Genomic DNA, 21469 nt, shown 5'->3' with positions numbered 1-21469 from the left:
GGGGAGTTTCCCCATTACAATGTAAACTGCTTTGAGTACCTCAGTTGGTAGAAAGGCGCTATATAAATCCAATCCATTACTTATTATTATCACTTATTGGTTAACCAGCAGCTCTCTGCTCTCAGTATTAGATTTTGACCCTGTAAAACTGGTTCTCCATCCACTGCTTTGTCAAATCCTACTCTCTGTCAAACCCCATTGACCTGACTAGTGTCAGTCAGACAGCACCCTCCCCTGGATGTATGCTACTGTACTATGCTGTGTCTCAGGTTGATGATGCGTCCCTGTCTTCCTCTGTCCCCCCTCAGGCGCAGGAGCAGTATGATGATGCATTGAGCTCGGGACAGCAAGCCTTCCTATTGGAGGAGAGTGATGAGAGCCCGGACGTGTTCAAGCTGAGTGTGGGTAGTCTGCCTCCAGGAGAGAAGGCCTCTGTCAGCCTGGACTATGTGACAGAGCTGGCTGTACAGGCTGACGACAGCCTGAGGCTCTGCCTGCCCGCCGTGCTCAACCCCCGCTACCAACCCCAGGGTAAGAACATGGACACCTGTATAGAGAGACACAAACCAGTAATACGTCATAGGGCAGTGCAAAACAAAGTAAAAACCTTGTGGGCAGCAGTGTGACTAGGAACCAGTACCTGGTCCCATAGGGCAGTGGTCTTCAGTCCTGCTCTTTGAGACCCACATTGGATGGTGTAGGCTTTAGTTCCAGTCCAGTTTTAATACACCTGAGTGAATTAATCAAGGTCTTGGTGAGTTGGTGAGTTGAAAGGTGGTAGTGCTGGGCTGGAGCAAAAACATGCTAATTTGTTGGTCTCTCTCTCTCTCTCTCTCTCTCTCTCTCTCTCTCCTCTCTCTCCTTCTTTCTTCTGTCTCTCTCTCTCCCTCTTCCTCTCTCCCTGACCCTGTCTCTCTCCCTCACCCCATCTCTCTCTCTTCCTTTCTCCCTCACCCCATCTCTCTCTCTCTAAGGGTCAGACAGTGGTAGTGATGGCAGTGCCCAGGTGTCCTCAGTGCCCGCTGGTTCTGTGCCCTACAGTCTGTCCCTCAGTGCCCGCGTGTCGTCCCCTCATCCCATCTCTAGAGTAGAGTCCAACTGTCCCCTGGACCCACTCAACTACCTCAACACAGAGAAAACCCAAGCCACGGTACTGTGTGTGTCTGTCTGTGTTTGTGTTCATATGCATGTGGAAGTGTGTTTCTTTACGCACATATGAATGTGTGTGTGTACGGTTTGTCTGTGTGTGTGTGTGTGTGTGTGTGTGTGTGTGTGTCTGTGTGTGTGTGTGTGTGTGTGTACAGTATGTCTGTGTAATTGCACTCTCACTAGCATCATGAACCATCAGAATCCTTCATAGTTGTTAAATTCCCTCTGACTGCTCTGTCTTCATGTGAATGTTGTTCTAACTGCAGGTCAGTCTGGCTGCAGGTCATCAGTTTGACCGGGACGTTGAGCTGTTGTTGTATTACCAAGACACCCATCAGCCTACTGCTATAGTAGAGGCAGGACAGGCTTCTGCCAAGCCAGGTGAGTGGGTGGTGGGTGTACTCTGTTGTAGATTGGTGTATATGAGATTAATGAGTAGTCTAGTCTACTACCTTCATCCATGTTTACAGAGAATGACATGGTGAGACAGATGGAGAGGTGTCCTGTAGAAATGGAGAAAGACTGTTGGACCTTTCTTCTTTCTTACTTTTGTTTCTTTCTTTTCTCTCCCCCCCAGGCTCTCTGATGGGTGACCCAGTGGTCATGCTGAGCCTGTACCCAGAGTTCCCCAAGGATGTGATGTCATCGCTGACCTCACACGGGGAGTTCCTGTTCGTGGTGGATCGCTCTGGCAGCATGGGATGCCCCATGCACAATGGGTCTGGGGCACAGGACCGTATTGGCAGTGCCAGGGTATGAATACACACACACACACAATCCTATTCTAGTAAATGAACAACTCAATCTACACAGCATTCACCAAGAGATAGTTTGGAGTGAAATCCAGGACACAGTGGTTACTCTGTACAAGTTCTTTAAGACTGTCCTATAAGGTTTATTGAGGAGTAAAGACACTTGTTGGATTTCTCTCTTGCAGGATACTCTGCTGCTCTTGCTGAAAAGCCTGCCAATGGGTTGCTACTTCAACATCATCGGCTTTGGGTCCAGTTATAAGTCCTTCTTTCCGTGAGTGTTCTCTCCTTCCAACCCCCGTCTCAATCAGTTCAAGTTGTTTCTAAACACATTTAGCAATGTCGTTCTAGGGTTTTATCATGTATGTTGCACCAAGTAATCCGTATTCAAAGATAAACAGTGACATTGTGTGACAGTTAATGTTTACATCTAAACATTTGCAGCAGGTAGGTTAAAGATGAAAATGTCCATGGCGTTGGTCTGTAATATGTTGTGGTGATGACCCTTTGACCTTGTGTGTGTGTCTATCTGGACGTCAGTAAGAGTATGGAGTACAGCCAGAAGACTATGGATGAGGCTCTACAGAAGGTGAAGGGAATGAGTGCTGACATGGGAGGTACAGAGATCCTCCAGCCTTTAAAACATATCTACAGCCAGCCCTGCATCCCCGACCAGCCCAGACAGGTAACTTACACACCTTACATACACAACCACTCCCATAGAGAAATGTCTGTACTTTCTGTAACGATGGTTCCATTGAAACAGAACCTCATGCCTTGCTTTACTGTGGGTTATACAATGACATTAGGGATGATCTTTTTCGTCAGCTGTCCAGCCAAAATGCTAATTTTAACAATCTAGCTGAAAATAATAAATTGTGTGAAATGTTATTAGGTAACAATAATGTAAATGCCTCTGCTAAAGCCTGCCAACGTATCCTCCAACAGAGACGTTTCTTTATAAGTTCCTGAATGTCCTTTTATCTACTTTATTTTTTTATTTTATTTTTTATTTCACCTTTATTTAACCAGGTAAACCAGTTGAGAACAAGTTCTCATTTACAACTGCGACCTGGCCAAGATAAAGCAAAGCAGTGCGATAAAAACAACAACACAGAGTTACATATGGGGTAAAACAAAATCAAAAATACAACAGAAATACAATTAATATACAGTGTGCAAATTTAGCAAGTTATGGAGGTAAGGCAATAAAATAGGCTATAGTGCAAAATAATTACAATTTAGTATTAACACTGGAATGATGAGCAAGAGATGATGTGCAAATAGAGATACTGGGGTACAAATGAGCAAAATAAATAACAATATAGGGATGAGGTAGTTGGGCGGGCTAATTTCAGATGGGCTGTGTACAGGTGCAGTGATCGGTAAGGTGCTCTGACAACTGATGCTTAAAGTTAGTGAGGGAGAAAAAAAACTACTTTACTTAGTTTTGTTTATGCATACTTGTATAGATGACGTAATGTATAATAACTGTTACCAAAAATGTAGATGATGTGATGTATTATCGATGACGCCTGTCACGCCCTGACTCAGGGGACGGTTATTTGTTGAGTCAGGGTGTGTATATTTCGTATTGTTTATTTCTATGTTTAGTTTCTAGATCGTTTAGATCTATGTTGGCCAGGGTGGTTCCCAATCAGAGGCAGCTGTAGCTCGTTGTCTCTGATTGGGGACCATACTTAGGCAGCCTTTTGGCACCAGTCTGTGTGGGATCTTGTTCCGTTGAGGTATGTTATTTTGTCTACCTTGGGCTTCACGTTTCGTTTGTTGTTTTGTCGTGTGTTCAATACGTAAATAAATATGGATGCATATCACGCTGCGCCTTGGTCCTTCTCATTAATGAACGAGCGTGACAGAAGATCCCACCAAGCCTGGATCAACCAGCGTGACGAGGAGAGAGGATGGACTTGGGAGGAGATGAGCGAGAGTCTGGCAAGAGGGATGGAGGCCATGATCACGGGGGAGAGACAAGCCCAAAAAAAATGTAGGGGGGGACTCACGCCGTGGACGACGAGGCAGCAGGAGGCCGCGATAGAGCGGTTCAGCCGTTTAGCAGAGGAGGCCGCCAGATTAAGGGGGTCATTGGTGCAGAGGGAGCAGAAGGAAAGTGTAGAGGCACGGCGAGAGGAGCTGGTTAGGCAGCAGAAGGAGTGGGGGTTAATGAAGGAACCCAGTCCCGCTCCTCGCACCAATCAAGTGGTGCGTGTCGCCAGTCCGGTCCGGCCCGTTCCTGATTCCCGCAACAAGCCAGGGGTGCGCGTCGTCAGCCCAGTCCGGCCCGTTCCTGCTCCCCGCACCAGGCCAGTGGTGCGCGTCGCCAGTCCGGTACGGCCCGTTCCTGCTCCCCACACCAAGCCAGTGGTGCGCGTCATCAGCCCAGTCCGGCCCGTTCCTACTCCCCGCACCAAGCCAGTGGTGCGCATCGTCAGCCCAGTCCGGCCCGTTCCTGCTCCCCGCACCTGGCCAGTGGTGCGCGTCGTCAGCCCAGTCCGGCCCGTTCCTGCTCCCCGCACCAGGCCAGTGGTGCGCGTCGCCAGTCCGGTACGGCCCGTTCCTGCTCCCCACACCAAGCCAGTGGTGCGCGTCGTCAGCCCAATCCGGCCCGTTCCTGCTCCCCGCACCAAGCCAGTGGTGCGCGTCGTCGGCCCAGTCCGGCCCGTACCTGCTCCCCGCACCAAGCCAGTGGTGCGCGTCGTCAGCCCAGTCCAGCCCGTTCCTGCTCCCCGCACCAGGCCAGTGGTGCGCGTCATCAGCCCAGTCCGGCCCGTTCCTGCTCCCCGCACCAAGCCAGGGGTGCGCGTCGTCAGCCCAGTCCGGCCCGTTCCTGCTCCCCGCACCAAGCCAGTGGTGCGTGTGTCCAGTCCGGCACTGCCCGGGCCTGTTCCACCGGTGCCTGGTCCGGCACCGGTCAGCTGCTCCACTCCGGAGCCAGAGCAATCCGCTCCACCGGGGTCCAGTCCAGCTCCGGTCAGCGGCTCCACTCCGGAGCCAGAGCAGTCCGCTCCACCGGTGCCTGATCCAGTTCCGGTCAGCGGCTCCACCCCAGATCCAGAGCAGTACTGTCACGCCCTGACTCAGGGGACGGTTATTTGTTGAGTCAGGGTGTGTATATTTTGTGTTGTGTTTATTTCTATGTTTAGTTTCTAGATCGTTTAGATCTATGTTGGCCAGGGTGGTTCCCAATCAGAGGCAGCTGTAGCTCGTTGTCTCTGATTGGGGACCATACTTAGGCAGCCTTTTGGCACCAGTCTGTGTGGGATCTTGTTCCGTTGAGGTATGTTATTTTGTCTACCTTGGGCTTCACGTTTCGTTTGTTGTTTTGTCGTGTGTTCAATACGTAAATAAATATGGATGCATATCACGCTGCGCCTTGGTCCTTCTCATTAATGAACGAGCGTGACAGAAGATCCCACCAAGCCTGGATCAACCAGCGTGACGAGGAGAGAGGATGGACTTGGGAGGAGATGAGCGAGAGTCTGGCAAGAGGGATGGAGGCCATGATCACGGGGGAGAGACAAGCCCAAAAAAAATGTAGGGGGGGACTCACGCCGTGGACGACGAGGCAGCAGGAGGCCGCGATAGAGCGGTTCAGCCGTTTAGCAGAGGAGGCCGCCAGATTAAGGGGGTCATTGGTGCAGAGGGAGCAGAAGGAAAGTGTAGAGGCACGGCGAGAGGAGCTGGTTAGGCAGCAGAAGGAGTGGGGGTTAATGAAGGAACCCAGTCCCGCTCCTCGCACCAATCAAGTGGTGCGTGTCGCCAGTCCGGTCCGGCCCGTTCCTGATTCCCGCAACAAGCCAGGGGTGCGCGTCGTCAGCCCAGTCCGGCCCGTTCCTGCTCCCCGCACCAGGCCAGTGGTGCGCGTCGCCAGTCCGGTACGGCCCGTTCCTGCTCCCCACACCAAGCCAGTGGTGCGCGTCATCAGCCCAGTCCGGCCCGTTCCTACTCCCCGCACCAAGCCAGTGGTGCGCGTCGTCAGCCCAGTCCGGCCCGTTCCTGCTCCCCGCACCAGGCCAGTGGTGCGCGTCGTCAGCCCAGTCCGGCCCGTTCCTGCTCCCCGCACCAGGCCAGTGGTGCGCGTCGCCAGTCCGGTACGGCCCGTTCCTGCTCCCCACACCAAGCCAGTGGTGCGCATCGTCAGCCCAATCCGGCCCGTTCCTGCTCCCCGCACCAAGCCAGTGGTGCGCGTCGTCAGCCCAGTCCGGCCCGTACCTGCTCCCCGCACCAAGCCAGTGGTGCGCGTCGTCAGCCCAGTCCGTTCCTGCTCCCCGCACCAGGCCAGTGGTGCGCGTCATCAGCCCAGTCCGGCCCGTTCCTGCTCCCCGCACCAAGCCAGGGGTGCGCGTCGTCAGCCCAGTCCGGCCCGTTCCTGCTCCCCGCACCAAGCCAGTGGTGCGTGTGTCCAGTCCGGCACTGCCCGGGCCTGTTCCACCGGTGCCTGGTCCGGCACCGGTCAGCTGCTCCACTCCGGAGCCAGAGCAATCCGCTCCACCGGGGTCCAGTCCAGCTCCGGTCAGCGGCTCCACTCCGGAGCCAGAGCAGTCCGCTCCACCGGTGCCTGATCCAGTTCCGGTCAGCGGCTCCACCCCAGATCCAGAGCAGTACTGTCACGCCCTGACTCAGGGGACGGTTATTTGTTGAGTCAGGGTGTGTATATTTTGTGTTGTGTTTATTTCTATGTTTAGTTTCTAGATCGTTTAGATCTATGTTGGCCAGGGTGGTTCCCAATCAGAGGCAGCTGTAGCTCGTTGTCTCTGATTGGGGACAATACGTAGGCAGCCTTTTGGCACCAGTCTGTGTGGGATCTTGTTCCGTTGAGGTATGTTATTTTGTCTACCTTGGACTTCACGTTTCGTTTGTTGTTTTGTCATGTGTTCAATACGTAACTAAATATGGATGCATATCACGCTGCGCCTTGGTCCTTCTCGTTAATGAACGAGCGTGACAACGCCTAAGGAACAACTGTACCATGTTTGACTAGGTTTGTTTTTTAGTGTCTCAACTATCTGAGTGGTCCACAATGTGGTTTAAAAAAATCTGTCAGTTATTGTGGAGTGGCACTTTAATATTTGTTTTAACCTCTAATCAACTCATTCATTGGCCTTCTACATACCTTACACACTGAGATTCATACAGGTTCCTCCTGAAACACCTGAAACTCCTCCCACCTTTCCATGTGTAACACGCGGGAGGGATATGAACTGACCCCAGACACTGGACCGACCCCAGACACTGGTTTTGAAGTTTGCAGTCGGGGCTACCTCATGACAAGACCATGACTAACTCATGTCCGCTACATTCCCCCCTCCCTCACGAGAGCCCGCCCCATGTTGGGCGCCAATGTAACATGCAAGATATGAACCCGGGTCTCCCATGGGGGCAACCAACATCTTACACCAAGAGGAAATTCCCTTTTGGGCTTTAGGCATGTTTAGTTACAGAGTTACACCCAACCAATGGCATGTTTAGTTACTGACTTACACCCAACCAATGGCATGTTTAGTTACTGAGTTACACCCAACCAATGGCATGTTTAGTTACAGAGTTACAGCCAACCAATGGCATGTTTAGTTACTGACTTACACCCAACCAATGGCATGTTTAGTTACTGAGTTACACCCAACCGATGGCATGTTTAGTTACAGAGTTACAGCCAACCAATGGCATGTTTAGTTACTGACTTACACCCAACCAATGGCATGTTTAGTTACTGAGTTACACCCAACCAATGGCATGTTTAGTTACAGAGTTACACCCAACCAAACAGTGTCTTTTGAGTGTGGTATTTGCAGTACCACACCTGGCTTACTGGGACAGCAAATAGACCTGTGTTTTTTGGTTACTGGAGAAACCAGTAACCAAAAATAGTCAGTATACTTCAGGGCTGCACATACATTATTTAACGTTAACACATGATGAACATACCCTCTGTCATCCTCAGCTCTTCTTGTTCACTGATGGTGAGGTGAGAAACACCAAGGAAGTCCTGGATCTAGTGAAGACGAACGCCGGTTCTCACAGGTGGACCCACAAGCACTGTTTCCCCTATCATTACCTACTTGGGGCAGAGATCCCATAGCTAGCTCTGTTACCTCCCACCTGAAAGATTTACACTAACAGGTTTTAATAGAGGGTTTGTTACAGAGGCCATTGCACCTGTCTGGAAAGTAAACCAGTGGAAACTACAGTATCAGTCAAGAATTTGGACACACCTACTCATTCAAGGGTTTTTCTTTATTTGTACTATTTTTTACATTGTAGAATAATAGTGAAGACATCAAAACTATGAAATAACACATATGGAATCATGTAGTAACCAAAAAAGTGTTAAACAAATCAAAATATATTTTATATTTGAGATTCTTCAAATAGCCACCCTTTGCCTTGATGACAGCTTTGCACACTCTTGGCATTCTCTCAAGCAGCTTCACCTGGAATGCTTTACCAACAATCTTGAAGGAATTCTCACATATGCTGAGCACTTATTGGCTGCTTTTCCTCCACTCTGTCGTCTGACTCATCCCAAACCATCTCAATTGGGTTGAGGTCGGGGAATTGTGGAGGCCAGGTCATCTGATGCAGTGCTCCATCACTCTCTTTCTTGGTTAAATAGCCCTTACACAGCCTGGAAGTGTGTTGGGTCATTGTCCTGTTGAGAAACAAATGATCGTCCCACTGAGTCCAAACCAGATGGGATGGCGTATCGCTGCAGAATGCTGGGGTAGCCATGCTGGTTAAGTGTGCCTTGAATTCTAAATAAATCACAGACTGTGTCACCATTAAAGCACTCCCACACCATAACATCTCCTCCTCCGTGCTTTACGGTGGGAACTACACATGCAGAGCTCATCCGTTCACCCACACCGCGTCTCACAAAGACACGCCGGTTTTAAGGCAAAAATCTCAAATTTGGACACCAGACCAAACGACACATTTCCACCGGTCTAATGTCCATTGCTCGTGTTTCTTGGCCCAAGCAGGTCTCTTCTTCTTATTGGTGTCCTTTAGTAGTGGTTTCTTTGCAGCAATTCGACCATGAAGGCCTGATTCACACAGTCCCCTCTGAACAGTTGATGTAGAGATGTGTCTGTTACTTGAACTCTGTGAAGTATTTATTTGGGCTGCAATTTCTGAGGCTGTTAACTCTAATGAACTTATTCTGCAGCAGAGGTAACTCTGGGTCTTCCATTCCTGTGGCAGTCCTCATGAGAGCCAGTTTCATCATAGAGCTTGATGATTTTTGTGACTGCACTTGAGGAAACTTTCAAAGTTCTTGAAATGTTCCGTATTGACTGACCTTCATTCCCCCCACACACACCTTGTCACAACACAAATGATTGGATCAAACGTATTAAGAAGTAAAGAAATTCCACATATTAACTTTTAAGAAGGCACACCTGTTAATTCAAATGCATTCCAGGTGACTACCTCATGAAGCTGGTTGAGAGAATGCCAAGAGTGTGCAAAGCTGTCATGAAGGCAAAGGGTGGCTATTTGAAGAATCTCAAATATAAAATATATTTTCATTTGCTTAACACTTTTTTGATTACTACATGTTTCCATATATGTTATTTCATAGTTTTGATGTCTTCTATTATTCTACAATGTAGAAAATAGTAAAAATAAAGAAAAACCCTTGAATGAGTAGGTGTGTCCAAACTTTTGACTGCTGCTGTAGATGTCCACAGTTCCCAAGACCCGATCCAGCTTCTGAAGGGCCAGTGTCTTAACAGTGATTGGCTGTCTATTGTTTCTGACTGTGTTGGTCTGTTGTGGAAGTTTCCAAACTTTTGACTGGAAGTGTATGTCAACAAGGCTCTAACCACTGGTATTTTTGACTCAAAATATTATTTGTAAAACCCAATCTAAAGTAAACCTACCCAACCTGTCTGTGAGCAGCAGTGTGGGAGAATTATGTAGGTTAGGGTTTTTTCACCCCTGTGAGAAAATTAATGCTTTTGTTTTGATGATTCTTCCTGTACAGTTATGTTTTAATTCAGTCAGCCCACAAGCACAAGAAAATGATACAAGTAATAGGGATTTGGTTGATAGCCTTATTTTGGTATTTGACAACAACCACAACAATAATACTGTTTCCTGGGTGTGTCCATGCCAGGTGCTTCTCCTTTGGGATTGGGGAGGGGGCCAGCACTGCTCTCATCTCTGGGGTGGCCAAACAGGCCGGAGGGCATGCACAGTTTATCACAGGACAGGACAGGATGCAGCCCAAAGTAAGAGAGCTTATTAGTGTGTGTGTGTGTCTGTAAAGAGAGGGTTGTATTGGTTACAAACATTTTCATCACCTCCATTATTCTCTCTATTGCTTTTTCTCTTTCCTTTTTATTTCCTTTTTTTACTCTGCCCCTCCTTCACTCTCCTCCCTCAGGTGATGCAGTCCCTCCGGTTTGCCCTGCAGCCTGCTGTGGTGGACATCTCAGTCAAGTGGAATGTCCCAAAGGAGGTGTCTGTCACCCCTCTATCTCCACCAATCAGAGTGCTCTTCCAGGGTCAAAGGGCACTTCTGTATGCCCAGCTCACTGGGGAGGTGAGGGCTCTGCCTTCTACTGTTATGAGTGTTAATATTGTTGAACATACAGTGTGTCAATGTTCAAAGGACACTGGGAAGGTCATACATTATTTGCAAGACAACCATTTTTTGGGTCACGGTCCACGTCTTTAACTCAACCCTGTATTTCCTTGTTTTCTCGTTCTCTCGTTCTGTCTGTCTGTCTGTCTGTCTGTCTGTCTCTCTCTTTCTCTCTCTCCTTCTCTCCCTCTCTCAGAGCTCAGGGGACACAGAGGGCTCAGTGACAGTGAAGTACAGCCTGGCTGAGCAGCCTGTTGAGAACCAGCTGAGCTTCAGTCTCAAGCCTGCAGAGGACACTGGGTAAAAACAACACTGTTTACACTGTGCAGGCCTTGGTCAGATGCGTTAAGGGAATGTGTCGCTATTTACAGGCAAGACTGCCATGACGTTCCATTAACAGAAACTATGCCAGCACTTCTAATGCATTTCTGTTACAGTTGAAGTCGGAAGTTTACATACACCTTAGCCAAATAGATTTAAACTCAGTTTTTCACAATTCCTGACATTTAATCCTAGTAAAAATGTCCTGTCTTAGGCTGGGGATCACCACTTTATTTTAAGAATGTGAAATGTCAGAATAATATTAGAGATAATTATTTATTTCAACTTTTATTTCTTTCATCACATTCCCAGTGGGTCAGAAGTTTACATACACTCAATTAGTATTTGGTAGCATTGCCCTTAAATTGTTTAACTTGGGTCAAACGTTTCGGGTAGCCTTCCACAAGCTTCCCACAATAAGTTGGGTGAATTTTGGCCCATTCCTCCTGACAGAGCTGGTATAACTGAGTCAGGTTTGTAGGCCTCCTTGCTCACACACGCTTTTTCAGTTCTGCCCACACCTTTTCTGTAGGTTTGAGGTCAGGGCTTTGTGATGGCCACTCCAATACCTTGACTTTGTTGTCCTTAAGCCATTTTGCCACAACTTTGGAAGTATGCTGGAGGTCATTGGCCATTTGGAAGACCCATTTGCGACCAAGCAGCAAAGCACCCCCACAGCATGATGCTGCCACCCCCGTGCTTCACGGTTGGGATGGTGTTCTTCGGCTTGCCAGCGTTCCCCATAACGATGGTCATTAGGGCCAAACAGTTCTATTTTTGTTTCATCAGACCAGAGGACATTTCTCAAAAAAGTACGATCTTTGTCCCCATGTGCAGTTGCAAACCGTAGTCTGGCTTTTTTATGGCGGTTTTGGAGCAGTGGCTTCTTCCTTGCTGAGTGGCCTTTCAGGCTATGTCGATATAGGACTCGTTTTACTGTGGATATAGATACTTTTGTACCTGTTTCCTCCAGCATCTTCACAAGGTCCTTTGCTAATGTTCTGGGATTGATTTGCACTTTTCGCACCAAAATACGTTAATCTCTAGGAGACAGAACGCTTCTCCTTCCTGAGCGGTATGTCGTCTGCGTGGTCCCGTGGTGTTTATACTTGCGTACTATTGTTTGGACAGATGAACGTGGTACCTTCAGGCGTTTGGAAATTGCTCCCAAGGATGAACCAGACTTGTGGAGGTCTACAATTATTTTTCTGAGGTCTTGTCTGATTTTCTTTTGATTTTCCCATGATGTCAAGCAAAGAGGCACTGAGTTTGAAGGTAGGCCTTGAAATACATCCACAGGTACACCTCCAATTGACTCAAATAATGTCAATTAGCCTATCAGAAGCTTCTAAAGCCATGACATAATTTTCTGGAATTTTAAAGGCACAGTCAACTTAGTGTATGTTAACTTCTGACCCACTGGAATTGTGATACAGTGAATTATAAGTCAAATAATCTGTTTGTAAACAATTGTTGGAAAAATTACTTGTGTCATGCACAAAGTAGATGTCCTAACCAACTTGCCAAAACTAGTTTGTTAACAAGAAATTTGTGGAGTGGTTGAAAAAACGTGTTTTAATGACTCCAACCTAAGTCTATGTAAACTTCTGACTTCAACTGTATGTAGTATGATTTGATACATTTAGTACTGTAGGTACCCCCATCTTATCATCAACCCTCTGTTATGTGAATTATTTAACAAACTATTTTAGTGTCTCTGTGCGTCTCCCAAAAGGTTGTAAGTCTTTTGGGATTTAAGTAACGGCCAGAGTCCCGGTCTGCATAGTCAGAGATATTTATTCATTGAGAATTCTGCCATCACAATTTCAGAGTCCATCTTTTATACTCATACGTCATGCCCTTGAGCAAGGCACTTAACCCCAATTGCTCCTGTAAGTCGCTCTGGATAAGAGCGTCTGCTAAATGACTAAAATGTAAAATGTAAATGTAATACAAAAAGAAATCCCTTCCCTCTGTAGGCAGGCTGTAGTTTTCCACTCTAAAACTGCTCTACTGACCTTCAGTTCACACACACACACATATACACACATGCATACACACATACATACACACACACACACACATATCCTACTCCCTGCTTTACTCAGTTATTGCTGTTCTCACAATATTCTGCACCATGTTTTCATAACAGTTTCTCCCCTCCCTAAATTGGGAGGCCTCTTTATCTTAGTTTCTCAGTTGTCTTTGTTGTCTGGCCTGACTCTTACTCACATTGCTAAATAGTGGCTCAATGCCATAGCCTTTACTGGTCCTACACTCACACATTATACACAGTTTCAGGGTGTAATAATTAGTCATTACTAATTAATCTATCAATTCCACCCTTTGACTAAATATTACACACATACAAAATATATGTTGTTATAGAAATGAATCACACTCATTGAAGTATATAAGTTGGTTTGCATATTAAAACATTACAGGTTCATCAGGGTTACCCCATGATTAAAAGCATAACGTTACTTTTTAGCAATGGTAACTAGTACATCATACTTAAAACGAGACTTTAATACACAAAAGATCATTACAATAACTTTTAAACTAGAGATTTATAGTTCTAGGAAAACATCCAGTCTCAAACTATCTGGATCGTCGTCGTCCTCCACCAAGCCTGGTAGGTCATATCCTTCAGTCGGAGTCCGGGATTGGGCCGTATCTCACCATCTGTTGGGAAACCGCCTTGCTCACCAACCCTCAGACACAGGGAATAAGACAACATCCACAAAGAACAAGTATACCCATAGAAGCTATAACTTCACCCAGAATAGTTACAACAATAGTTTTCCATTTACCAAATATGTTATCAAACTAACCGTTTATGGAGCTATCAATACCAGAGTTCTCAGCCAGTTCGTTTGCCAGCGTGCTGAGTCCCTGAAGCGTTTTGGTCACGGACCCGTCCGGTGCTGTATTGTTTGGGGATGAAAGTACAGCACATAGATCCAAACAGAACACAAACCCCGTCCCGCTCAGCCAAAAGCATATCTAAAGCTATTCTATTCTGCCATGCTATTAAGATAGTTGCCGCTGTCTGCTCAGCTAATCCCTTTATTGCATCACGAGTGTGGTTTATAAATCTTTGCTGGTTATAGTAAATATCATTCATCCAATCTACGTTTTTATTAATTGTTGACCACCAGAAAAGACTTGATTCAAACCCAGCTGCGATCTGATTCCTAGCTTTGAATTGTTCTGGAACCCCTCGAGGTACTCCTATCCCATCAATATATCCTTTCATCAAAGGATCCCGGGAGGAGGTTCTACTTTCTACGTGACAACTCACCAGTCTCTGACACGTTTGATTGTTTGCGTATGTAGGTGAGTTCACAATCAGTTATCACCACACAACCATCAGATGTCAGCACGGGCCTGGTTTTGGTTCCTAAAATCCTCTGGCTGCAACAAAGAGGAGAGATTAGTCATGGTCTCTTTTAGTTGTGATATTCTCTGTGTGGGAGCAGGAGCTAAGATGCCTTACCCTGTATCCTATCTTATTAGTCCTAGAAAAACAATAAGACTCCCCTATGACTTCAAACGGAGGCAACCCAGGTCGGGATGACTTTGTTATCGGGGGATACAGATAGTGCAAGTTACTACAAGACTCTTTCACCACATTCCCAGGTGGCTTGCATGGAACCTGACAGAGAGTTAAAGCCTGTCAAGGGGAACGGAGTAGTTGTTAACCTTGGTTTGGCTGTCCTACAGGCATAACAGTCCTCTTTAGACATAGTTCTTGCCGTATACTGAATCCATTCCAACCACAGGTTAGGATCCCTATACCCCCTCTCCACCTGTACTACTTCCTTCAGGTCTATAGTTTGCACTATCTTCACCACGGCCCCGGTCTCACTACCTCCCTCAGAGAGGTTTACTCTATAGGGTGCCCCAGTTGAAGAGGATATCTCACTTGTCAGGTCTGTAACATCTGCTGGGTTGATTACTACCCAGAAAGCCACTAATGGGTCTCCACAACATTTGCGGTCAAATCCTATGTACCACATTCCCTCATCCGTAGCCTTTACCTGTTTTAGCGTAATTCAGACTTTCAGACAGTACCTACCCTTATATGGGTCGCACTGCCATTTCTGATAATTCCCTACTTTCACAATACTACACCTGTCCCTAAACTGTGTAAGGAGATTGACATATCCCCCCCCCCCGCTTGGTATAAGCAACTACATAGTCCCAGGATGTACATGGTGACATACATATGGTGATGTCCTTCCCTAAAGTCCCTAGTATTTCCCCTTTCCCTACGTCTAGCTGTCTCCTATGCCTTTTCAACTTGTGTTAGGTTAACTACCACTCCTGGCTGAAACAGGAGGGTCCGTGTGTGTTAGGAATATGGCCCCCACAATCAGACAGCTACCTACCGTCGGGAGACCTGTGAATCCCCACCCTCGCCCTGAGAACATGTCAGACGCCAGAGGCCAACCCATTGCTTCACCTTCTATCGAACTCACACAGGGATGATCAGACAGGGTAAGGGAATCTTCGTTAAGGAGCCAACCCCCGAGCCCTAGTGGTGATCGGATCTTTCTCCTAACTCTGTGTTTGTTCGTCAGGTGTAGCTGGGTTTACCTTTTTGCAGTGAGTGACATGCACCCAGATGGATCTCTCAGCTATTCTGCTGGCAAAGGCAGTACTTGGTAGGGCCCTTCCCGCCAGGCCTGCTTCAGTCTCCTGGTTAGATAGAGTGGGTCACCTTCTCCTTTAGTTCACCTGTGGGGCACAAAACCTCTGACATACAGGTGTGGTTAATAAACTACCTTCTCACGTGTTCTGCTAGGGTGCTCTCTAGTTCTATGTCTGCCTGTCTGGTCCTGCCAACTGTGGCATTCTGTAAGGTCTTCCAAACACTTTCTCAAAGGGGGATAACCCATCTTCATCTGGGGTTACTCTAAATTTCTTCCCTTCACTCCGTGATAACTCTATAAAATCCATTTCCAATTGCTGGAAAGGGTACTTAGCCGGAGGATACCCACCCTGAGGTGCCCTTTGTCTGCCCTGGTGATTATTTTGAGCACAGATAACATATATTTTTAAAAATAATTAGTAATCCCATGTGCAACAAAGTGTTGTCTAATCTGTTCTACCATCCATCCCTCCTTTTGACACATGTCACTGCCCATGTGTCAATAGTATCACCTACCTAACAATCACTTAGGTAATATTGGTAATTTATCATCCAATTGCCATCCCTTATTTTTATTTATTGGTAAAATAAACTATCTTAAAGTCCTCCTCTCATGCCTTTAGAATTTACCAGTGTGGATGATTAACTAACACCAGAAAGTTAAAACAGAGTTCAGAGGCAATTGAAATTCCATCCCATAGTATACCAAACATTACCATTATTCTAAATATTTAATAAATGTTACTTATCCCAAGTGTTCATTAATCCTCATGACATTCATTCTCATAAGAAATCATATATACCCCAAACTCAGCCAAAACCAAAAAAACTCCATAAAATTCACTGTGTGCTCCTCTAAGACCTATCACCCTTGACCTGCTGAAAACCCCCCAAAATTGAAACAACAAGGCTTTATAAACATCATACTAGGTGTGTTGTTTTTTATTTGAAAACCCCAATTAAAAAACAACAACCAAACAGCCAGGTCATGAGGACTCCTGATTTCTCTCTTCCCCTTCTGCCTACAGTTTCTTAACTGGTGCCCTTTCCTTGCACAGTAACTACACGGTTCCTCACATTCTCTAGCAAAATGTCCCGTTTTGTCACAATTGTAACACTTCCACTCACTCCTGTCTCCACTATTTCCATTTCCTTCTTGTCGGTCTTTGCTACCGTAACCTCTCTTCTCTCCTAGGTATTGACTAATAGTCTCACTGTCTCTAATTCAACACAAAACCCCATCATCCAATGTACTCCCAGCAGAACTGAAAAAAACAAAACAGACTGTGATTTCCAGGACACTGCACCTTTGTTTCTGGCCTCACTATCTCCCCGGGAATTGGCCCTCCCTCAAGGTCCCTCCCAATCTGCTCTTGGTAAACTGCAAACCTTTTATTGCTTCTGGTTTCATAGGGCATTGCTTCTGATATGGCCTATGATTAGATTTGGGTATCACCTGTACTGGAATTACCCCTTTTATTAATCCTACGTCTGCTGGACCCCGGGACCACAAATGCTCTGGAACTTCTTTTAAATCTGACTCCTGTTGTTCTGTCAACAGGTATTCCTCTCCGCAGCATCTGCTATTCTCATCTAAATGTACTATCTGTGGATGGGCTGTGTTGATCGCCACTCACAATATTGACCCAATCAGTGATCCTCTTACCCTTGGATACCCACTGGCCCATGTCTTTCCAGTCCTCTGCTGGCTCCTTTGCTAGGGACACATGTGGGCTCCATATTTCCCTGAACAGTCTCTGACTTTGGGGCCCTATTTCCACCTCCACTACTGCGTGGGTGTTGTCATAGTGAAACCATTTCAAGGCTATAGTCCTTTCTGTGGTTTTAAATAATGCTTTCTCATAGATTGCATCTGGACCTGGGTGTTTGTTATACCAGAGAGTACAGTGTAGGTCATCGGGGACATTTTAGTGGGGCCTGGTACTACATCATCAGCAAGTTCCATCAAGGTTCGGGGAATATCAGTTATTCCCCCCCTAAACAAATATTGCCTATCCCAATAACATGGCTCCCCTTCCCCACAGACCACCATATTGTCTCTGACTATGTGTACTTTCATTCCCCTCTCAGCGGAAATGACAGCCACATTCAATTTAGTCATTACATCACGTCCTAGTAAATTTACCCGACACAGCTTAGATATCAGGATGGGTATGGTTGCCTCTCATCCTGATTGGTCATGTTTTAGGGTTATTGGGGCTGATAACCTTTCAATAAATTGATGACCAGAGGCAGATCGCACTATGATTTTCTCCCCATCAATCCTGACTCCATCTGGCTTGTCTGTTGCACAGGTTGCTGTCCTGCAGGCTCCCGTATCACAAAGGAATTTAATTTTCATACCCATTACTGTCAATGTCAAATAAGGTTTCTGTTCCTGTTGAAGTGCTAAGTCAATAGTAGCCAATTCAAACACCTCACAATTTGGATCAAAGGGTTCCTTAGTCTTCCCCCCACTAGAGTCTACTATTTCTCCCTCAAGGACTAGTCACGCCTTATCTTCCTCTTCCTCACGCTCAAAGCTGGGGGATGGACTTCTCTCTCTCTCTTCTCTCTTTTCTCTCTTTTCTCTCCTGTCTGACTTTCTCTGCTCTTGTCCTGTACTCCTCTACCTCTGGCTCTTCCTCACCTTCATCTTCCCTTCCTCCTCCAGCCCCTTCTTCCTCATAGGGAGGTGGGGCCGGTGGGGGGCAACATTATTCCCCTGCACTCTCCTTCTCCTCCCTATGTATTCATCATCTGGATTTTCTCTCCATGCCTGGTCTGCCAAGTTTGGATATAACCTTTCTGCCCTCTGCTCTGGGGGAGGCACGGAGACCTCAACCTTCACTTCTCTTTCCCTCTCACTCACTTCTCTTTTCTTCCTGCCTTATCTCCTCTCTCTCCTAAGTTTCTAGTTCTACCCGCCATCTCTCCCAGAGTGGCAATTAGTTACTCTGCATCTTCCTCTTCTTTCTTGGCTCTGTCCTGTCTGTTATTCTGCTCATGATGGATTGCATGTCTCTCTGAGGCTATTACACAATTCAGTTATTTTCCCAACATACTCTCCGTAATCGGCCCATGGCAAAAGTGTCCTCTGGGCATCCCCTGAAACCCACTGCCCTCTAACGGCAGCCCAAACCTTACTATTCCTGTTTTGGGGTGGGTCATTCCTTCTACCGCTCTGGCCACGTCCTCTGTGTTCATGGCCTGTCTGCTAAATGGCATATTATTATTATTACTGTATACATCTAAGGTTGCTGGGGCCCCTTTCATTCCCCGCCAATAGATTAGGTAAGGCTATCAGTGGGTACTGGCCCCCTCCTACTCTCTCTCTCTCTCACTGCTTATTTCTCCTTTACACACCTTATGTATCTGTTTAAGCATGGATTCGAGTTTATCTGCGTCTAGACGTCCCTCAAAACCCTACCTCTCCCTCCACCTGGTTACATAATGGAGATTTCTTCTATCCCTGGATTCCATTTTAATTACATCAAGTATTTCTCGTCCCCAGCAAATTCTGGGACCTCTTGTGAGGATTTGCCCCCCCATGGTTGGTACTGTTAAAAATCCCTTAGCCACCTCTTCTATATAACAAGTCAATTTAACAAGTAATTCAAAATAGCTTCACACAACAACACCTTGAATCACCCCTTCCTGTATATGTAATCTTGACTAGTCCCCCAGAATTATCTCATACTTTTACAGAGGGATTGATCCCCACAATGTAATCTTGATAATTCCTGACAGTCTCATACAACAGGAATGGGTTCTCCCTCCTCTATACAACCACCTCTCCCTGTATATGTAGTCTTGACTAGTCCCCCAGAATTATCTCATACTTTTACAGAGGGATTGATCCCCACAATGTAATCTTGATAATTCCTGACAGTCTCATACAACAGGAATGGGTTCTCCCTCCTCTATACAACCACCTGGAATTATTCATGTGACTTTTGAGCAAACATTAGGTCTCACACGTATACAACCTTACATGATTATTGGTGTTGTATCGGTAACCTGGAGTTTATAAGGCTCCAGAACGGATAGAGTTACAGCAAAATCTACAGTTGTTTGTGACTTTTGACTTAACTAATATTCTATTTCTCACACATGCTATTTTAATTCCTTCTGGTGTACTTTTTGTATTTGTTTAACCCGGATTATTTGTTGACTGCTCAATAATCTCTTACAGGTTACATCCCATAGGTGTACTTTTAATAGTTCCTTCTATTTCAACACCGGGTAGTTTCTTTTGGTAATGGCCTATTACCGTGAATCATTACGGACCCACCACCAGGTTGACTAGTCCCCCAGAATTATCTCATACTTTACGGAGGAGTCTATCCTCACAATGCAATCTTGATAATTCCTGACAGTCAACCCCACATTTCACTTAAAATGGCTACGCATTGATCAATTTGCTACTTTTCAATATTTTAGCAAGTTCTCAAATCAATTTCACCAAGTTAATGAATAAAGACTACTGACCTTATCCTTGCAGCCGAGATTCAATGTAGGTTTGGATTCCGTCACCGTCTCTGTCATTAATCAGGTGTCCTCTGGCCTGTTTTAACCCTTAATGTCAAAGGGCAGGACTTTCTATTTACGAATGTATCATTCGCCCGTCGACGGTTTTCAGAGTTACCTGGAATGACAGAAACAGGGTATTGGAGTCCGGCTCAGAAGGACCAAGCTGTTATGTGAATTATTTAACAAACTATTTTAGTGTCTCTGTGCGTCTCCCAAAAGGTTGTAAGTCTTTTGGGATTTAAGTAACGGCCAGAGTCCCGGTCTGCATAGTCAGAGATATTTATTCATTGAGAATTCTGCCATCACAATTTCAGAGTCCATCTTTTATACTCATACGTCATACAAAAAGAAATCCCTTCCCTCTGTAGGCAGGCTGTAGTTTTCCACTCTAAAACTGCTCTACTGACCTTCAGTTCACACACACACACATATACACACATGCATACACACATACATACACACACACACACACATATCCTACTCCCTGCTTTACTCAGTTATTGCCGTTCTCACAATATTCTGCACCATGTTTTCATAACAGTTTCTCCCCTCCCTAAATTGGGAGGCCTCTTTATCTTAGTTTCTCAGTTGTCTTTGTTGTCTGGCCTGACTCTTACTCACATTGCTAAATAGTGGCTCAATGCCATAGCCTTTACTGGTCCTACACTCACACATTATACACAGTTTCAGGGTGTAATAATTAGTCATTACTAATTAATCTATCACCCTCCTCTCCCCCACTCTACCGACTTAATCTCTCTAACCCTCCTCCCACCTTCAACCCCTCTCTCTCTCTCTCTCTCTCTCTCTCTCTCTCTCTCTCTCTCTCTGTCTCTGTCTCTGTCTCTGTCTCTCTCTCTCTCTCCTTTTTCCCACTTCTTCTTCTCTCTGTCCCTCCTCTCCAGACTGACCGTCCACAGGCTGGGGGCTCGAACCCTGATCCGATCCCTGGAGGTGGAAGAGAGGGAGCAGGATGGGGAGAAGGAGGGAGTGAAAGAGAAGGTGGTAGAGCTCAGCGTCCAATCAGGAGTGAGCAGTGCCTTTACTGCATTCATCGCTGTCCACAAAGGAGATGGAGAGGCCCTGCAAGGACAGCTGCTACGCAGACAAGTCCCCACGCCGAGTGAGTGTGTGTGTTACAGAGAGGCAAGGAAATTATTTTATGTATATATGTAAACCGCGCTAAATAAGTGGTAACCGCGAGCTGTGGTGTCGCAAACTGTGCCCTCTGCACGTGTAAGACGGAGTCGTCATTGTTTAGTCATTAATGTGTTCTGTGCGTGTACCTTTGTTTGTAACCCAGTGACCTGTGTTTTTCCCTTCTTTTTTAGTGCTTTATCTACGGGAATATGTACTGACAGGTTTGTGCTACTTTGCCACTGTTACTTTGTTACTGTTACTGTTACAAGGTGAATTGTCTGATTCTTCTGTAAAGTAATACCATTGGTGGTG

General features: G+C 46.3%; 1 protein-coding gene across 1 annotated transcript in view; it reads left to right on the top strand.

Moving 5' to 3' along the window:
- The window catches only part of LOC311102164 (von Willebrand factor A domain-containing protein 5A-like), a 40769-nt gene that overhangs the window by 8841 nt on the left and 10459 nt on the right, over positions 1 to 21469 (top strand). The window contains exons 4-15 of the mRNA XM_084143405.1: positions 309 to 531; positions 975 to 1150; positions 1416 to 1530; positions 1727 to 1902; positions 2087 to 2175; positions 2442 to 2586; positions 7861 to 7940; positions 10036 to 10150; positions 10306 to 10464; positions 10703 to 10806; positions 20923 to 21140; positions 21349 to 21378. Of these exons, the coding sequence (XP_083999531.1) occupies positions 309 to 531; positions 975 to 1150; positions 1416 to 1530; positions 1727 to 1902; positions 2087 to 2175; positions 2442 to 2586; positions 7861 to 7940; positions 10036 to 10150; positions 10306 to 10464; positions 10703 to 10806; positions 20923 to 21140; positions 21349 to 21378 (1630 nt within the window). The remainder of the gene's footprint in view (positions 1 to 308; positions 532 to 974; positions 1151 to 1415; positions 1531 to 1726; positions 1903 to 2086; positions 2176 to 2441; positions 2587 to 7860; positions 7941 to 10035; positions 10151 to 10305; positions 10465 to 10702; positions 10807 to 20922; positions 21141 to 21348; positions 21379 to 21469) is intronic.

The sequence above is a fragment of the Coregonus lavaretus genome, assembly GCF_964263955.1.
Source record: "Coregonus lavaretus genome assembly, chromosome: 26".
Taxonomy (NCBI): Eukaryota; Metazoa; Chordata; class Actinopteri; order Salmoniformes; family Salmonidae; genus Coregonus; species Coregonus lavaretus.
Note: the sequence above shows the minus strand (reverse complement) of the source record. Positions and strands in the feature narration are given on the sequence as shown.